The 16,541-nt window shown below is 52.4% G+C and overlaps 7 protein-coding genes across 7 annotated transcripts; 4 read left to right on the top strand and 3 right to left on the bottom strand.

Annotated features, from left to right (window-relative positions):
- Positions 1–224: 224 nt before the first annotated feature.
- On the bottom strand, positions 225–1,143 carry BJX67DRAFT_300714 (uncharacterized protein). The gene is made up of 4 exons (XM_071026975.1): positions 976–1,143; positions 640–900; positions 463–569; positions 225–413 (listed from the first exon to the last, which is right to left on the bottom strand). Exons 1-4 carry the CDS (start codon positions 1,055–1,057, stop codon positions 360–362), a joined length of 504 nt encoding a protein of 167 aa, XP_070888925.1. The 5' UTR covers positions 1,058–1,143; the 3' UTR covers positions 225–359.
- Positions 1,144–1,174: 31 nt separating this feature from the next.
- Positions 1,175–3,881, top strand: BJX67DRAFT_300514 (uncharacterized protein). Its single transcript, XM_071026969.1, has one exon. It carries the CDS (start codon positions 1,402–1,404, stop codon positions 3,733–3,735), a length of 2,334 nt encoding a protein of 777 aa, XP_070888924.1. The 5' UTR covers positions 1,175–1,401; the 3' UTR covers positions 3,736–3,881.
- A 1,150-nt stretch (positions 3,882–5,031) lies between these two features.
- Positions 5,032–5,881, bottom strand: BJX67DRAFT_300584 (uncharacterized protein). The gene has a single exon (XM_071026972.1). The coding sequence runs from the start codon at positions 5,628–5,630 to the stop codon at positions 5,166–5,168; it is 465 nt and encodes a 154-aa protein (XP_070888923.1). The 5' UTR covers positions 5,631–5,881; the 3' UTR covers positions 5,032–5,165.
- Positions 5,882–6,821: 940 nt separating this feature from the next.
- On the top strand, positions 6,822–7,982 carry BJX67DRAFT_300633 (uncharacterized protein). The gene is made up of 2 exons (XM_071026974.1): positions 6,822–6,912; positions 7,149–7,982. Exon 2 carries the CDS (start codon positions 7,222–7,224, stop codon positions 7,801–7,803), a length of 582 nt encoding a protein of 193 aa, XP_070888922.1. The 5' UTR covers positions 6,822–6,912; positions 7,149–7,221; the 3' UTR covers positions 7,804–7,982.
- Positions 7,983–11,077, top strand: farB1 (putative C6 transcription factor (Ctf1B)). Its single transcript, XM_071026973.1, has 3 exons — positions 7,983–8,399; positions 8,464–8,648; positions 8,741–11,077. The coding sequence occupies exons 1-3, from the start codon at positions 8,161–8,163 to the stop codon at positions 10,921–10,923; spliced, it is 2,607 nt and encodes an 868-aa protein (XP_070888921.1). The 5' UTR covers positions 7,983–8,160; the 3' UTR covers positions 10,924–11,077.
- Positions 11,078–11,537: 460 nt separating this feature from the next.
- On the top strand, positions 11,538–14,225 carry BJX67DRAFT_300539 (Alpha/Beta hydrolase protein). The gene is made up of 10 exons (XM_071026970.1): positions 11,538–12,196; positions 12,255–12,359; positions 12,413–12,529; positions 12,579–12,702; positions 12,754–12,769; positions 12,816–12,932; positions 12,983–13,033; positions 13,083–13,236; positions 13,296–13,354; positions 13,413–14,225. The coding sequence occupies exons 1-10, from the start codon at positions 11,845–11,847 to the stop codon at positions 13,980–13,982; spliced, it is 1,665 nt and encodes a 554-aa protein (XP_070888920.1). The 5' UTR covers positions 11,538–11,844; the 3' UTR covers positions 13,983–14,225.
- Positions 14,226–14,381: 156 nt separating this feature from the next.
- BJX67DRAFT_300546 (unc-93 family MFS transporter) lies at positions 14,382–16,296 on the bottom strand. The gene is made up of 4 exons (XM_071026971.1): positions 15,593–16,296; positions 14,911–15,521; positions 14,754–14,849; positions 14,382–14,702 (listed from the first exon to the last, which is right to left on the bottom strand). The coding sequence occupies exons 1-4, from the start codon at positions 16,157–16,159 to the stop codon at positions 14,489–14,491; spliced, it is 1,488 nt and encodes a 495-aa protein (XP_070888919.1). The 5' UTR covers positions 16,160–16,296; the 3' UTR covers positions 14,382–14,488.
- Between the last annotated feature and the right edge of the window lie 245 nt (positions 16,297–16,541).

Genomic DNA, 16,541 nt, shown 5'->3' with positions numbered 1-16,541 from the left:
TCGTGTAAAGAAAGTGAGGCGGAGAAGGCTACCAAGGTTGTCGGCATACTGTCTGCCTGGGATTTGGGCGGGCATATGCTCGAGGAGCATCACTACTCCCAATGTTTTTTGCGGCACAGTTTTGCAGTTCTCCTCCAAGTTTGACAACAGTGGTCTTAGGTCGATCTCCGGATAGGTGCAAGCCGCTTTCGGACAACGGATCTTCCGTCAAAGTACCCGTGAAACAAGAGCGCAGTCCCAAGTCGTTGAAGAAGAGTCTCCAGTATCTCATTATATGATTGTTGCATCAGAAGTCGTACTGTGACTAAGTGTATCGCCTGCGATTATGTACATATATGGCCTGAGGTAGAAGACAGCATCTAGAGTCGCGGACTCTCGGAAACTGGGATATACGTTCTTCTTTCTCGAGCAGCCTAGTAAATGTTAGCACAGCTTCTCACCGGTCTTTTTTTCAAGTCGTACCTCAATCCATCTTTGCACCCAAGGTCTGAAAACCGCCCATATTAAAAGCCCGCCCGTCGCAATGATGAAAATGAACACTATCGCTTCGTCTTTCCGTGAATCTCTCTCTATGCAGCAAGGTTATTTTCTGCATTGTCTGCAGCGGTATGAGTGGGATATTGCCCGGTCGCAACATACGGAAACAAGTCGTGAAAACATCGTCCTCTTTCGCACCCTTGCAGGTGGGAAGGTCGTAACCTAAACAGAACTTCCGATTGCAGTCGTTGCAGCTTAACGAGCGGTAATTGCCAGCCCTTTTCTCGTCCGAAGAATCAACATCGTCACTGCGGCCGAGGAAATGGAGCGCGTTATTCAATGACGAAGACTCCCCTTTTTCGGGGTCGAGAGGGATGATCGTGCTATTCGAGAAGCAGGTGCATTTACAGAACGAAGCTGGAGCTGGAGCAAATGAAGGCTGTCAGTCAAATGTCTTCAAGAATCTGACGAGGGATTTCCCGCATGTCGTTGACGTACAAGAGGCCAAAGCCAAGGAGGTGCAGGAAATGAAGGCGACAAAAAGGAGAAAAAGGCGCCGAACGATATTTAGTCGTTCCATATTAATATAGACGCTTCAGGTAGGAAAAGAGCCGAAGGTTATCCGTCTCCTTCTCGCTGGCATCGTGGCCGTGATTGACTGGTGACTGCTGGTGTGGTAATGATATAATCACGTGAGGATAATGAAGTTCCTCGCCTTGCCGACAAAGAGCTAGTCTGTTTTAGGCTAGCGTTTGTTTACCAACATCCATGGATCCCAGCAACGGCACCATAACAAAAACGAGCAGTTGTTTTTTTTCGCAACAATCAATCAACCTCCTCATGGCTGAGACTGCTCATTGTGCAGCCCAACAATTCCCCTTATAATATCTCTCTTCATAGTTCCATCTCTTCTGTTGTCTCACCATGTCCAACCCTCTCTCTCCATTAACAACATCCCAACAGAACACGCGGGCCCTCTCGTCAGACATCGAAGATGCAACAGGGAAAAGAAGAAGCATTGATCGACAAGTCCCGACAGATAATGAGACAGAGAGCCCTCTTCTCAGTCCGAGGAATGCGATCAACGATGTCCGCAGCAATTTCCGCCGAAGCTTCGGTTACGAAACGGGATACGAGTTGCAAGAGACAGACAACGAGGATTCGGGGTCATTTCAGAACTTGGAGAGCTCCCCTTTTCGGACTGATGGTCGAGACGATACGGTTGACATGCAGATGCTGCAAAAACACCAGGCGCAGCTGGGTATGACGGACCGCTCTACCCCGCCGCGGAAACGGTCCTACGACCAGGCGCCCGACGTACATGACAATGTCGGAGAGGATGACAGGTACAAGAAAGGGGTGGGTCGAAGGGCTGTTCCAGATATCAACGTCTATGTTGACGAGGACGCTGAGTACAACCCCGATCGCAGCATTGGTGACGATGCGAACCAAAATACAGCGAGCACTGTGGTCGAAGATAAGCAACACGAAGGCATAAGCAAGCTTCTTCGCGAAGGTGATCAGGATGTCTCTTCAAGGGGGAGGGGATGTTCGAACGATAATGTTACTGATGAAGCTATGATGAATGACGACTCTCATGACCCCATGGATGATACATGTTTCAGCACGTTCTCTGCGGTTCCAAATGTGGATATGACAGCCTTTGCCAATTTACAAGGGGGTTCACCATTCAAAAGCCCTCGGCCCTTGCCAGATCGGCCGATCAGCGACGATGAGGCCAAGCGCGAGAACATCGAACCGGGGACTCCTATCACAGCAAAGAGGTCGCCCCGGAAAAAAGCCCTCCCTGACATGAGCTCTCCCATCATGTCTCCCACTCCCAGGAAGAGAGATATACGGGATACCCAAGTTTCGAGTGATACTCCAAATCTGTTGGATCTTACAGATCAGGTCGGCGTTCCTCCTCGATGGCAGCGATACAGTATACATCAACATGAACGACACTCCCCTTCACGCCGGTTGCCATTGAAGAACCTCCGCGAGTCTAGCAGATCGCCAGCCAAGATGAGCTTGTTGGATTTTGATATTCCCGCCGCTCCTACGCCACGATCAATCCCAACGATAACTCCTCGGGAGTTAGAGTCGCTGAAATCAGGCTTCCTCTCAGAGATATCTTCACTCAGAGCCACGCTTAGCGGGAAAGAAGCCGAAGTTTCCAGCCTTAAACAGGCTGTTGCAGACGCAGAGCGCCGTGTCGGGGAGGCCTTGGAGGAAGTTCGCAACGAGGCTGTTCGGAAGGAAGCCTTGGAGGTCGAACAAACGGAATGGCAGCGAAGAGGCCGGGAAATGGAAGAAGTCCTGCGGTCTGTCAAAGCTGACATTGTGGAGGGTGAGCATGAGAGGGAGCGCTTACAGAAGAGTATGGAGGAATCGGAGAAAGGCAAGGTGCAACTTGAGAGCCGCATTGTGGAGCTCGAGACACAGTTGACTGCAGCCCGCAATTCAGCAACATGTGAGCATGGACCGACCGAGAGTACGGCCTCCCCAACGAAAAGGGCTGAGGAAACGGCAAAAGAGGTACAGGATGCAGTCCAAAAGGTTGCCCATGAGCTGCACGGATTGTATAAGAGCAAGCATGAGACCAAGGTCGCCGCTCTCAAGAAGAGCTACGAGGCACGGTGGGAGAAACGCCTGCGGGAAGCCGAGAATAAGTTGAAAGCTTCCAGCGAAGAAAACGAGCGTTTGAAAGCCGAGCGCGACGCGGCATTACATGAATCGGCACGCCCTGACTTCAGTATGATTGGGCGTGATAACGAGGAGCACGAAGCCAACAAGCGCTTCCTGGAGGCTCAGATTAAGGGCCTTCAGCAGGAGTTAGCATCCCTCAAGGGTGATAGCGAGCAGCTGCGCGTCGAGCTCAAGGCAGAACGAGCCGAAAAAGGCGACCTCGTCGCGCTTGTGGAAGAGTGGCTATCAATGCAGAACCAGCCCGCTGCTTCTGCACCACCTTCACAACCAGGGAACGACGAGGTGGCCACGGAGTCAGTCTCTCATGAGACGCAGCTCCCTCCAGTTGAAGAGTCTGAACGGGACGTCACCCACGGCACTTCCAGCGGCCTCCGCGGCCCAGGCTCAAGTTCCAGCGCTAGCTCCAACAACGGTGGGAGGAAGATCCCAAGAATTGGGGCATCAGGGGCCCGACATGTGCGAGGAAACAGTGGTGGCAAGTCCGGAATAGCTACGCCAGGTCGGAGTGGCATCATGAGTTCCATTGAGCGGATGGGGCGAGGCGCCTGAAGGGGGTTCAGGGATTTTCAACGAGTTTTCTTTTGTTCCACATTTCCTTCGTCATGAAGTTATGTCTTTACTTTTCGTTCTGCGTTTCTTGTCAGTGTACATCTTATGGTGGTTGATGGCACATATTACATCTGCTTTGCTTTTCTTTCTTCGTTCAAGATATCCTCCGAGCACTCTGCTCCGGTTCCTGGTCTGCAATGATGTTTAATCGTGTCTTAACCACACTGAAGAAACAAATTGCTCGAAGTACAGGCCCCGTTGTAGGTTTCATTGTGCTTTTCATTCGAGTGTCATGCATGATCCAGAAGCCATCCGTAGATATCTAAACCTCCGCCGTGGCCCAGTACCAGTAACATCTCGAGGACCCATACTCCACTCTTTCACAAATACCAATAGTACACTTACAAGAGGGAATCCAATCCCGTTTCAAGACTCCTCCTCACCTGGAACCTCCCCCTTCCCCCGACTTACTTCCACCGGAGCGTATGTATCCTCCGGAGGGCAAAAGTCCAGGTCCACCGGAAGCTCACCAACCTCCGGAAGAGACGACGGCGAATGTTACTTTACTGGGTAAATTAAGCGAAACAAGAGCTCGATCCTCGAGTCGATCAATTGGGTGGTTGGTCAGTGCTTCCAGGTCTGTTTCTTCTTTCGGACGGGATTGATGCCTGTTGGGACGACGACTGGTCCATCCTCCATCCTCAAACAAGGAATGGACGACCCCCCGCAATTGACCGGAAGGGGGGGGGAGGGGGAGTTGATCTCTTCGATCACCCCGCGTTGGGGTTGGGGTTGGGGCCGGGGAGGCCAGCCTCGCGTTCTACGGACTCGCCGGTTTGAGACCCAAACCTGGAGCTCAAGATTGATGTGGGATGGGGCGAAGGAATGGCGGGCTTTGTTTACGAGACCGCTCAGCTGCTCAATTTCATAGAGATGGGAGATTGGGGCGGTGTGGTGTGACGAATGACTCGTGCAAGCGGATGGAACAAAGAGAGGGATTGGGCACGAGACCAGACCCGTTGAGCGGACTGCACCTGTTGTGTGGTTTCTCTCAGAGTGTGGAAGGCGATCTCTTTGACAGAAGGGGGGATTTGATATGGAGATCGCGTTGGATGGGCCAAGGGGACAGGAACGAGCCAGCTCAAGGGCGGGTGGGAGGATGACAGCACTGGGAGCTGTGACTTCACACCATGCAAGACATCGGATCCGATGGTTTCATTAGCGCCTGTGCGGCTGTTGACCCATGAACAAGCATCGGGTTCCCGCTAGCAGCCTGTCGCCCGGTCGGGACATGGTCAACACCGGGAAGAGTACAGCGAGGAGCCGCGAGAACCAAAGGTCCCATGGGTTGCTCTTAATCCTGCCATCCATGATAATTGAGGGCGAAGATCAGCCCGGTTCGACGGAACACGAAGCAGGAGGCCAAGAGCTCAGTTGTGGGCGTTGGAAGATACTGTCGAAACCTTCAAGGACTCCAACGTCAAGGAGTGAGGCGTGACCAGATGGGGGAATCTCGGACACGAGGCATTTACGGGGATTTTACGGGGAACTTGGGGCATGGCAGGCTGGCTGGGAGCGAAAAGACCGCAAAATCTTGGACTTGCTCCCGTGTTTTGGAGAAATTCAACCTTGGAACGCTGGCCGACTCTTTGATTCTCACCTAGTCCCACATTGGTATCCGCCGAAAGTGCCGTGATTGGCGAAGGGCGGGCTTCTTGCAAGCAAATCTCATTTTTCTGGGATCTGAGCTCTGGGCCCCGGGGTTTGCCCTGAGCTGCCTCGTGATGTGCTGAATTTTCCTTGAAATGATTCGCAGCAATTGCGTGCACCCTCGCAGGATTCGGACTTCTGTTGAAACTGCGTCGAGAGTTCGCGCACGAGGAATCTGGCATCATTGCTGACTTGGCAAATTATTGTATCGAGAAGTGCAGCTGGGCTCACTGTAACCGACCGTTTGATCAACGACACTTCGCATGATTCATGTGATTCAATCCCGTTAGCAATCTGAAGAATCGAGGTCCTCCGACTCTCGCTGCCTTCCGAGAGAGCATGAGGCCTCTGACCTTTCCAGTGCCAATGCCTCCCTTCAAGAGTTCAATGATCATATCTGGCCCCTTGGTGCAGATTTATGATTCACCAGTACTGGCGCAATTATCTTGTCGAAATCGACTTTTCGACAAAACGCCGGTTGTGCATATTGCCATCAAAAGCAGACTTCATGGCCGGGGCCCCGGCAACCTTCAGGCTGGCCACCCAATTTGGGTAAGATCAAAGCCAAAATTCCTCCGATTATCGGTACGAATATTGAATCCATCCCCCAGTCTCACACGGCATCAGAGCTTGACAGGACTTTAATTTTCATTTTTTTTTTTGCCGAATAACAAGGGACGTTAATCAATGTCTTACATGAGCGGACGGCAAAGAGAGTCGGACTGGTGTTGTTGGGGCGTGTGGAACGGCGAATATTCGCGACCTGCCGATTTTATGGTGAAGCAATCGATCCTTGGTGCAACATTTTCATGGTATCCGTCCGAGACCTTCGTTGCCGGAGCCGCTGAACTTGACCTTCTCCATGCTTTCCGTTGGTCGCTGGGTGAGGATCTTCAGACTCTCCGCTCGCCTCCACTCTTCGTAGCTGGCATGGTCCCGTGCTGGATGGTAGTGTCTCGGTCAAGCGGGCTTTCCAGGAATATTGACAAAGGCACCATTGCTAGAGCAGACTCAAGGTTAACAAAGAGAGGACGACATTCGAATGCCCCGTTTAAAAGGGAACTGCTATATCTCTATGTCCGAGACCGAAGAAATGTCACCCCTTTGTGGGATCATGGATGGTTCCTGGAATCCTGGCCCGTCATCGACGGCTTGCCGGTCACGGTTCGTCAGCCACACCAGGCGAATTCGAAGAGCCTTTGCAAGGGTTAGAATTTACCAGGAGACTCGCCTGGACAGGGCCTCGAAAGGCCCGGCTCCCCTGTCAAACGATCCTGCGCAGGTATGCTGGACAATCGCAATTCCAATCCAAGTCCCTCGGCGATTGTTTTTGGCCGGAGAAATTACTGGGATGCCGAAAGCCGGACCGCTTGCGGCTTGACTCCCTTGCGGACCTCGGCTCAAGACCGTCCAACAAGGACCGTGAGTTATGTCAGCTGTGTCTATGAACAATGTCTCTGAATATCGGTATGTCGATGGAATGTCTCCTTTCTCTGGTGCTCTTTATCTTCATTTTTCGGTCCCCTCGGCCGTACCTTCAGCTCTTCCTTCCTTTCTCGACCTGGACATAAAAGAGCCGGGCCCGGTAGGCCTGGCCGAACCTCCAAACTCACGTCTTTTAACCAATGAGAATTGAAGAATCGGAGTCTTTTCCGAGAATTTGCTTCGATTCCACACCCAAAAACCTCATTGAACTCGAATAGCAATATCTAGCTAGTGTGCACTGCAGCCATCCCCGACTTCTCTGGAACAAGACATCCGAAACTTCTGGTGGGGATGCGATTCGCCGGCATCGTCATCCTCTTCTTCTCTCCCTTCCGCCCTGGTGCATGTGGTGGCTGGAGGAGTAACGTGACCGGGCCGAAGGGACCCCAATCCGGCATGGCGAGGGGCGCTCACTGCTTGTGGTGGGGGGGCGGATGTGGAAACAGTTTCTTGGATTTGGTCTTCTTGCTGTCAAGTATTTGCTCAGAGTTTTTGCATGTGGAGTTTGGTTTAACGAACATCAATTGGCTGCATTTGCCAGGAATGCGGGCCTTGCGCAGGAAGCAGCGGCAGCGAGTGGCCACTAGGGCTGCACTGCGGGATGCCACAGACCCCGCCGAACTTGGCCAGCACTTGCGACCTTCTCGGTTTAACTCGAATGAGGTAATTCTCCCAACGATGTCTGGGCCGGCGCTAGGCGATATCGAGTATGATTGCTCTGCTCTACTGTTGGTGATGGAGTTCGACGACTTGGGCTGTGGCTCTGGGTCTGGTCTGGGGGAGGCAGAACTGGGAGTGGATCTGGGGGACTCATCATCCCCCAAACGCCAACGCCTCCTGACGGTCCTGTGGAAAAAGGTGCTTCCTACTTAAACATGGTCTCGCCCCAGGGCCCGTGTGCTGCCTCGATTTTCGTTCCCTTGGACGACTTCAGGAACCAGGACGTCATTCCCCTTATGCCAAAGGAAAAGTTGATAATCGCATATAAAAGCTCTCATCCTTCGGGAATTACGAAAGGACCATCTCCCCTCTTCACTGGTGCTTTTTGTTAATTTTTCCATATTATTCCACATTGTTGGGCTCCCTCCTGGTTCCCTCGTGACTCTTTGCCATCTCTATATCTCCACCAATTTTCGGAGACATTCTCATCTTTGACAACGGACATCGCCAATTGACCTTAGAATATTACGGATGACTCACGGCCAATTTTACTGATCTTTTATACGCACGATGACTGATTCTCCTGCATCGCCGAATCCAGCTGTCGAAACAGACCCCAAGGGAAAGCGCAAGGCCTCGACAGCAGGCCTTTCGGCCAATTCACGCCCCGTAAAACGGCGTGCCTCAAAAGCTTGCTGCTGCTGCCGCGCTCGAAAGGTGCGCTGCGACGTGGTGGAAAATGGCTCTCCATGCACAAATTGCCGGTTAGATCAAGTAGAGTGTGTGGTTACTGAAAGCAAGAGAAGAAAGTGCGTCTGATGCTCTCATGGTTAAGAAACATAGTCAAAACTGACCTTGGATCAACTTCTCTAGGAAGTCTCGAGTTGAGACGGACAATGCGAGCCACCGGCTCTCTCAGTCACCTGTTGAGGTTCTCGACGATGGCGCTGGGCCTTTCGGCGCACTAGGGGATCCTGGACTCCCCCAGGTGACGCCAACTTCGCCTTCGCAGGGCTCTGTGGACTTGGAGCAAGGGCATCATATGCCTCACTTACTATGTTCGTATACGCATGGACCCATACAACCGCTGGCGTTGTATACTCCACGAAACCAGAAACATATAAGTGCTGATAGTACAATCCACGTGTAGATCAGAGCCAGGTTAACAGGGTTGACTCCGGAGACCGTTTTCGAAGACGGATGGTTCCTAACCCGGCGGTGCCGTCGACCTTCCCCCTGTCTCATGTCACTTCACAGATCCAGCAGCTGCTCGATCCAACCTTCGGCAGCCCGCGGTCCGCTGGAATCGTGTTACCCGATTATATCCGCGGCTTGCCGGCGAGATTGCAGAAAGAAGACATCGACTATCTTGCCATGAAAGGGGCACTGACGGTACCCGATGTGACCTTGCGGAATGAACTACTCAAGGCTTATGTGCACTACGTGCACACATACATGCCGCTGCTAGACCTCGAGGAGTTCTTGCAAACGATTGTCCAGAATGACGGCATCCGTCGCATGAGTCTCTTGCTTTTCCAGGCTGTCATGTTCGCCGGCACAGCCTTCATCGATCTGAAACACTTGCACGCCGCCGGCTACCCGACCCGGAAAGCGGCACGAAAAGCCTTCTTTCAACGCGCCAGGTTGCTCTACGATTTCGACTACGAGGTTGACCGTATCTCACTTGTCCAGTCTCTCCTACTGATGACCTACTGGTATGAGACCCCGGATGATCAGAAGGACACCTGGCATTGGATGGGCGTCAGCCTGTCCCTGGCCCACACTATTGGCCTACATCGTGATCCCGCCAATTCTCGCATGGACGTCCGGCGCCAGCGAATGTGGAAACGCATTTGGTGGAGTACTTACACCCGTGATCGCTTGATCGCTCTGGGAATGAGACGTCCCATGCGCGTCAAGGATGACGATTGTGATGTCCCCATGCTGACGCTTGATGACTTTGAATTCCACCCATTTTCACCCCAGATTGTGAACGTGGTGGGGAATTCTGAAATCCTCCAGAGCGTTAGCCACCAGCGGGAGCTGGCCTCGATGTTTATCGAAAAGGCAAAACTATGCCTTTGCGTGAGCCATGTCCTCTCTGCCCAGTATTCCGTCCTAAGCCATAAGTTTGGTGGTACAATGGAGACCACTATGATGCTAGTACCGAAGAAATCTGCAGCAGAGACATTTGAAGTACGACGCTGTGATCAGGAGCTGGAGGATTGGCTAGCCCACCTTCCAACAGAGATCCAGTACTCTCCCTCCGCACCATCGAAGCTCAGCGAAGCCGACGAAGTCTTACATTCTCATCGTGCCCTGCTCAAGATGATCTACTTGACGACCTCGAGCGCGCTGCATCGACCCCAAGTCCTCCCCGCCGTTCCATTCCCCTCCACGGACACCGAGTTACAAGACATCTCGCGCAACAAGGTTCGATTCGCTGCGATTGAAATCACTAACATTGCGCAAGATCTGCATAGCCTGGATCTAACTCGATACTTTCCTACCACCGGCGTCACTGTTCTTCTCCCCGCCGTTATCATCCACCTTCTTGACATCAAGTCTAGCGATCCCAATGTCAGGATGACGAGTCTGCAGCGCTTCTACCAGTGCATGCGCATTCTCCAGCGCCTGAGGGAAATCTATGCGTCTGCCGATTTCGCAACCTCGTTCCTGGAGGCGGCGATTAGGAAGGCAGGTATTCAGCTCACGGTCCCGCCGCAAGAGCTGCAAATCCGTACGAGCACTGCCCGCGACACAACTTCCCGGACCAGGGCCTTGACACCACCTCCTGACTCTCTCGCCCAGAAGATTCCCGATTTAACATACCCGAAGCAGGATGCAACTCGAGCAACTGCCTTGCCATTGGACGAAGCACAGGCTTTTGCTTCCACCCCGCCACCTTCTGATGGCAGTGACAACGGGAGCACCAACAATATCAACCCGAACTACCACCGTGATGCCTTTACTATCCCTAACCTGGACGACTCTGAGCTGAGCCTGAGCCAGCTCATGGATCTCGCGAACGATGCCGAAGTGACGCAGAATGATTTCGATGCTCTTATCAACTTCGATGACGCCGGTGCTGATTTCTTCTCTTCTGAGAACGGCATGGAGAATGCAGCGGGTGATGTAGGCACCAAAGGCTTTCCATTCACCTTTTCCGATATGGTCGGATTCGATTCCGGGGACAAGGGCGTCGATTTGACCGGCTTGGTCGAGGTGCCTGTCAGAGACGAGCCTGCCATGGCGGCAGCCACAAATAGCGACGGGCCGCAGACTGAGGCCCGCAAAGTTGATCTGGACCTCGGGCTGAGTTTGAATGCTTAGTCTTGATTTAGTACCTCTTTCTCCCAGATTCTCTCCGACATGAATCTTTTCCCTCTCGGATGCTCTGAAAGCATGGACCGTGGCGTTTTTTTTTTTTTGAGATGACGGATGTCTCATGGATCCTGGGTACATTTTTTCTTTTTTTCTTTCTTTTTTTTTTGGGTTCTCACCTCCCAACTGACCTAGTTGGGACTGTTTTTACCACCTTTTATAGAGAGCTTGATTTTCAAAAGTAGGACATGAGAATATGATGCCTTCAAGTCTTCGCATTTTGGCGACGAGAATCCCGGTTGTCTCGTATTCCCGGCATGGATCTTGGCTCAGCAACTGACCCAACCAAGCATTGCATGGCGGCCTTAATTTCCCTTGGTGCATCTTCGGCGTCCTTCCCTGTCCCCTGCATCTCCAACCCTGCCTCCTCTCCATTATTGCTTGCGATCTTCCATCAGCCGTCAGTCAGTCTCGCTCCATCCTGTCAACACCCAACCTTGCAAACGACCTAGCCTTAACGATTCAGGAAGGTCGACATCTCAGCAATGCTACGATCGCCGATCCCTTGCCCTTCACGACTGCGAGTCTCCACGCAGAAATGATGCGATCTGCAAGGTCCGCACAAAAGCCAAACGCGAGGCCTCGCCCTGACTGGCCGTGGCATGGCTCAGCCCCTGGCTTGCTGCTGGCACCATCCCTCTTTGGGATCACAACCGTGAGCCCCATTGCAACCTGCTTATCGGCTACCAGTGGAAACGAAGCATGACAGACGCTCCCCCTGGAGGCTGCCTCCACATGCGGATGTCTGCTTCAAGAGTCGATCATTCTGTGTGCTTGCTTTTAAAATGCTCCGATGACCCCCCTGATTTTCTTTGGTCCTCTCTCTCCCAGAGGACTTGAGAAGTTCAGCGAAGAAGGTGGAAACTCGCGATGTCTCGTCTTAGCTTTCTGACCCTGTTGTCCCTGGCTTCAGCCTCCTTGGGCCTGTCTCACGAGCATCCAAGATTCGCTTTCGATAAACGCCAGCTGCCTGAGGACCCGACTGGTGTCAAGAGAATCGAAACACCCAATGGCGTGACCATCCGGTACAAGGAGCCCGGCAAGGAGGGTGTCTGCGAGACTACCCCTGGTGTTAATTCTTACTCGGGATATGTCGATCTCTCGCCAGAATCTCACACCTTTTTCTACTTCTTTGAAGCCCGCCATGACCCGGAAAACGCCCCTATCACTCTGTGGTTGAACGGTGGACCTGGAAGCGATTCTCTCATCGGTCTATTCGAGGGTTTGTACCACTTAATTCTGCATTCCTCAAAGAAAACATGTTAACGTGCGCTACGCAGAACTGGGGCCGTGCTCTATTAATGAGAACCTCACGACTGTTGTCAATCCATACTCGTGGAGCGAGGTCTCGAACCTCCTGTTCATTTCCCAGCCATTGGGCGTTGGTATGACAAGCTGCATCCCGGGGATCTCTCCGAGGTTACTCATTTAATCATAGGATTTTCTTATGCCGAAACCGTGGAAGGCTCGCTCAATCCCGTTACCGGCGCCGTTGAGGATGCTTCCTTCAACGGTGTCCAGGGTCGCTATCCGAAAATCAACGCTACTTTGATTGGTAATTCCTGCATTGTACATGGTTGGGGAAGAGGCTAATCAAGAACCAGACACTACCGAGCTTGCTGCGCACGCCGCTTGGGAAATCGTGCAGGGTTTCCTTGGTGGTCTGCCGAAACTGGACAGTGAGATCAAGTCCAAGGACTTCAGCTTGTGGACCGAGAGCTATGGAGGGTAAGGCAGCCCAGAATTCACTTCAAGCTTCCCCTACTGACACGCATCCAGACACTATGGCCCGGCGGTATGCAATTCCCTTATTATCAACCTACGTAAATTGACTTGGGTAGTTCTTCAACCACTTCTACGAGCAAAACCAGAAGATCATCAACGGCAGCGCCGAGGGTATCGAGCTGAACTTCAACTCCCTGGGAATCATTAACGGGATCATCGATGAGGGGATCCAGGTACGCTTATCCCTGATTCGAGAGCCGGACAATTTCTAATAGCACACTAGGCGGGTCACTACCCCGAGTTCGCGGTGCACAATACCTACGGCATTAAAGCTGTCAGTCCACCTACCCAGTAAGAGACGACGGCCGCTTACGATTTGACAGGTTAATGAGACGGTTTACAACTACATGAAGTTTGCCAACGAGATGCCCAGTGGCTGTCAGGATCAGGTCGCCTGGTGTAAGCAGACGAACCGGTCTTCGCTGAGCGACTACGCTATTTGCACGGAAGCAACCAACATGTGCAGAGACAACGTCGGTATGTGGCATCCCATCCGGTATTTCGTTCGGCATTCCGTTAATAATGATATGTCACAGAGGGGCCTTACTACGCCTTCGGCGGCCGCGGCGTCTACGACATCCGCCACCCATACGACGTAAGCTTTCCTGGCCAGACCTAAAAATAATGAACTTTCGCACTAACAGCCTCCTAAGGACCCTACACCCCCGGGCCTGTTCGAACCCTTCCTCACCCAAGACTGGGTCATGAACGCCCTCGGCGTAAACGTCAACTACACCTCCTCCAACAACGAAGTCTACTACGCCTTCCAACAAACTGGCGACTTCGTCTGGCCCAACTTCATCGAGGACCTCGAGGAAATCCTCACCTACCCGGTCCGCGTCTCTCTCATCTACGGCGACGCCGACTACATCTGCAACTGGTTCGGCGGCGAAGCCGTCTCCCTCGCCGTCAAGTACCCGCACTCCAGCCAGTTCCACCACGCAGGGTACACCCCGCTCCTGGTCGACGGGGTTGAGTACGGCGAGACCCGTGAGTTCGGGAACTTCTCCTTCACGCGTGTGTACGAGGCCGGCCACGAGGTGCCGTATTACCAGCCTGTGGCGTCGTTGCAGCTTTTCAACCGCACGCTGTTTGGCTGGGACATTGCCGAGGGGAATGTCCAGGTTACGGGAGGGTATAGTACGAATGGCTCCGCGACGGCGACGCATACAGAGTCGTTTGTCCCCTTACCGACGGCTTCGTCGAGCTCCAGTCTCCACTGATTTTCGGCATGAGATTGGTCGCGAGATTGATTCTGCATGAGGCGCTGTCGTTTCGTGGGCTTGTGAGAACAATAGCTGCACATATCTTTGATATACTATTGCATACAGTACTTACGATATTTTTCATCTTATTATGAAAGGGGATGACAAGGAGAATTCTAGGATATCCGTTACCGACTACGGGGGTAGGCTGAAGTTTTATTCAAGAGGCCGTCCTTTAGAATCATACGCCAGGACGAGAGCTGAGTTGAACTTGGACCAATACAATCGGTCTTGTATTAAAAAAGGGTAACAAAAGTGACTGGTATCAAGAGAGCCTACCCGAACTAAGTGGTATCCAAGTACGCGGATGAATTGTCCGAGGAACCCAGGTCACAATGCCCTAGACTTCGGCCAAGCTGTGCGATCCAAGTCGAGTCGAACCGGCCCACTGCGAAAATATCGAACAAGACATGACATCGTGCTGGGGACTACCATCGCTGAATCATGAAGACGGAGATCAGAGATTATTTTTTGCCGGGTGATGGAGGCTGTTCATCGGCCAGAGCGAGACCGGTGACGTCGGCAGCGGTCTCGTCGGAGAACTTCAGGTCATCCTCGAGATCGGTGTGCTCCTTGATTCTGAAGAAGATGACGGGAGCGGCGATTAAAAGACTGGCGCCAAGTAGACCCCAGCACGAGGCGAACATCGTCATGTACGGCTTGCCGTTAAAATCCATTCTGCAACAGTTTCAATATCATTCTAGGTTATTTGGTCGTCAAATCACTTACGCCCACATTCCAGCAGAACCGGCGGACTGAATTCCCTTGTAGAAACCAGCAAAGTTGGCAAGTTTACGGCCGTTGTTGGTGAGAGAGCCCATGAACCTGGAAAAGGAAATCCACATTAGCAGGAAGCTTGAATACGTTGACGGAACGGAAGGCATACCAGTAGGCACAAGTCTGGAAGGCAGCATCGTAGAAGCCATAGAACATGTACATGAACATTGGGCCCACATAGCCGCTGTCGGTCCAGTCCTTATCCACGGTGGGGGCGGACTCTCGTGTGTAGGTTCTTTGGTACGCATAACCACCTCCCCAAACACCCATAGTGACGGCGAACAAGATGAACCAAATAACCTTGGCGCGGGCGGGTCGGTTAAGATATTTCATGTCGAGGATCAAACCGAAGCAGAAAGCTCCCACCATTTGCATAGACCAGTAGAGGATACTGTTGAGAGCTCGGGTGCGGATTGAGAAGTAAGCGCCGTTGACAGCGTTGAAATGGTATCCATAGAACCAGTTACTGGCCAAGAACATGGGGAAGAAAGTGATGATGTACCAGTCGGTCAGTAGAGTATCCTTGAGACCGAGCAGTTCAGATTTCCAGGTAGGGTTCTTCATGGTGATGACGCGGGTGCCATCATTTCGCACAATATACTTAGAATCGGCGAGGAGCCACGCAAGGAAGAAGCCGACGACCATAAGAACCATGAAGGCAATGTAGGTGCCATCATTGACCCGACCGGCGTCAGAGTGCATGTTTTGGGCAAGTGGAATCTATCCAGGGTAAAGGGCCTCTAATTAGACTCGATTCTTCTGGATACTAAAGAAGATTTAGAGCCACTTACCAAACCTCCAATGACACCTCCCAGATTGAAGATGACCCAGAAAATAGAAATATACTTGCCCTTTTCATGTTCGTTGGGATAGCTCATCATAACGGCGCCTTGGGCGCACCACAGGAGACCGGCGCAAACACCGAGCAAAGCACCAGCGAAGATCAAGAAACCGGAGTTCGCGTTGTGGTTGTAGGAGAGAAGAGACGCAACATAGAGAAAGTAGCCGAAACCGCCGAAAAAGAAAGTCAACTGCAGACCAATGCGGTTTGCGATAGAACCGGCGAAAAATCCGACCACAGCGAAAGTACTGTATGTAGCGGTGTTAGATTTACTGACGTCGGACAGGTTCTTGTTGAGCTGGCCAGCACCACCGAGGCCATTGACGGAATTGTACATGCCGGGGCAGAGGAAGCAGACAAAAGAGACCAGAAGTAGCTGGACTTGCGGAGAAGCGAAATGAGGCAAGGTCCAGGGACCGATTTTCCTGGTCTTATACATCCATGGCTTCCCGTTCACGGCGCCGTCCTGGGGGCCTTCGGTGCTCGAGGCTGCTTTTTCGGTCTCGTTTGCAGACATTGTAGCGATTATCTGGGTGGAAGGCGGGAATCGAGGGTTAGTTGGGCGGAGATGAGTTGGAAGAGAAGCGGATCACCGCAGTGATGGAATTAATAGCTTCCAGAAGAGCGATGGAAGGCAAGAAAGGGGGGAACCACAGCCGAAGCCAGGAGGAATGCTGGCAACTGGGCAACGAGCAATGCGCGCAGGATACCTCGAAAAAATAAATACAACAATTCAGAAGAATCCAGGCGGCTGTGTCGATAACGAAATTATAAATAGCTGAGACAGAAGGATGCTATCACAGCGCTGGCGAAGATCAGGCGTGCTGGGAGTCGCGTTGTTCGTTGGTGGACGTTGTGCACCTGCGAAGACTCGGGTTGGGACTGGATCCGGGGAAGAG

The sequence above is a fragment of the Aspergillus lucknowensis genome (assembly GCF_044049455.1).
Source record: "Aspergillus lucknowensis strain CBS 449.75 chromosome Unknown BJX67scaffold_7, whole genome shotgun sequence".
NCBI lineage: Eukaryota > Fungi > Ascomycota > Eurotiomycetes > Eurotiales > Aspergillaceae > Aspergillus > Aspergillus lucknowensis.
This window is presented reverse-complemented; position numbering and strand designations above follow the sequence as displayed.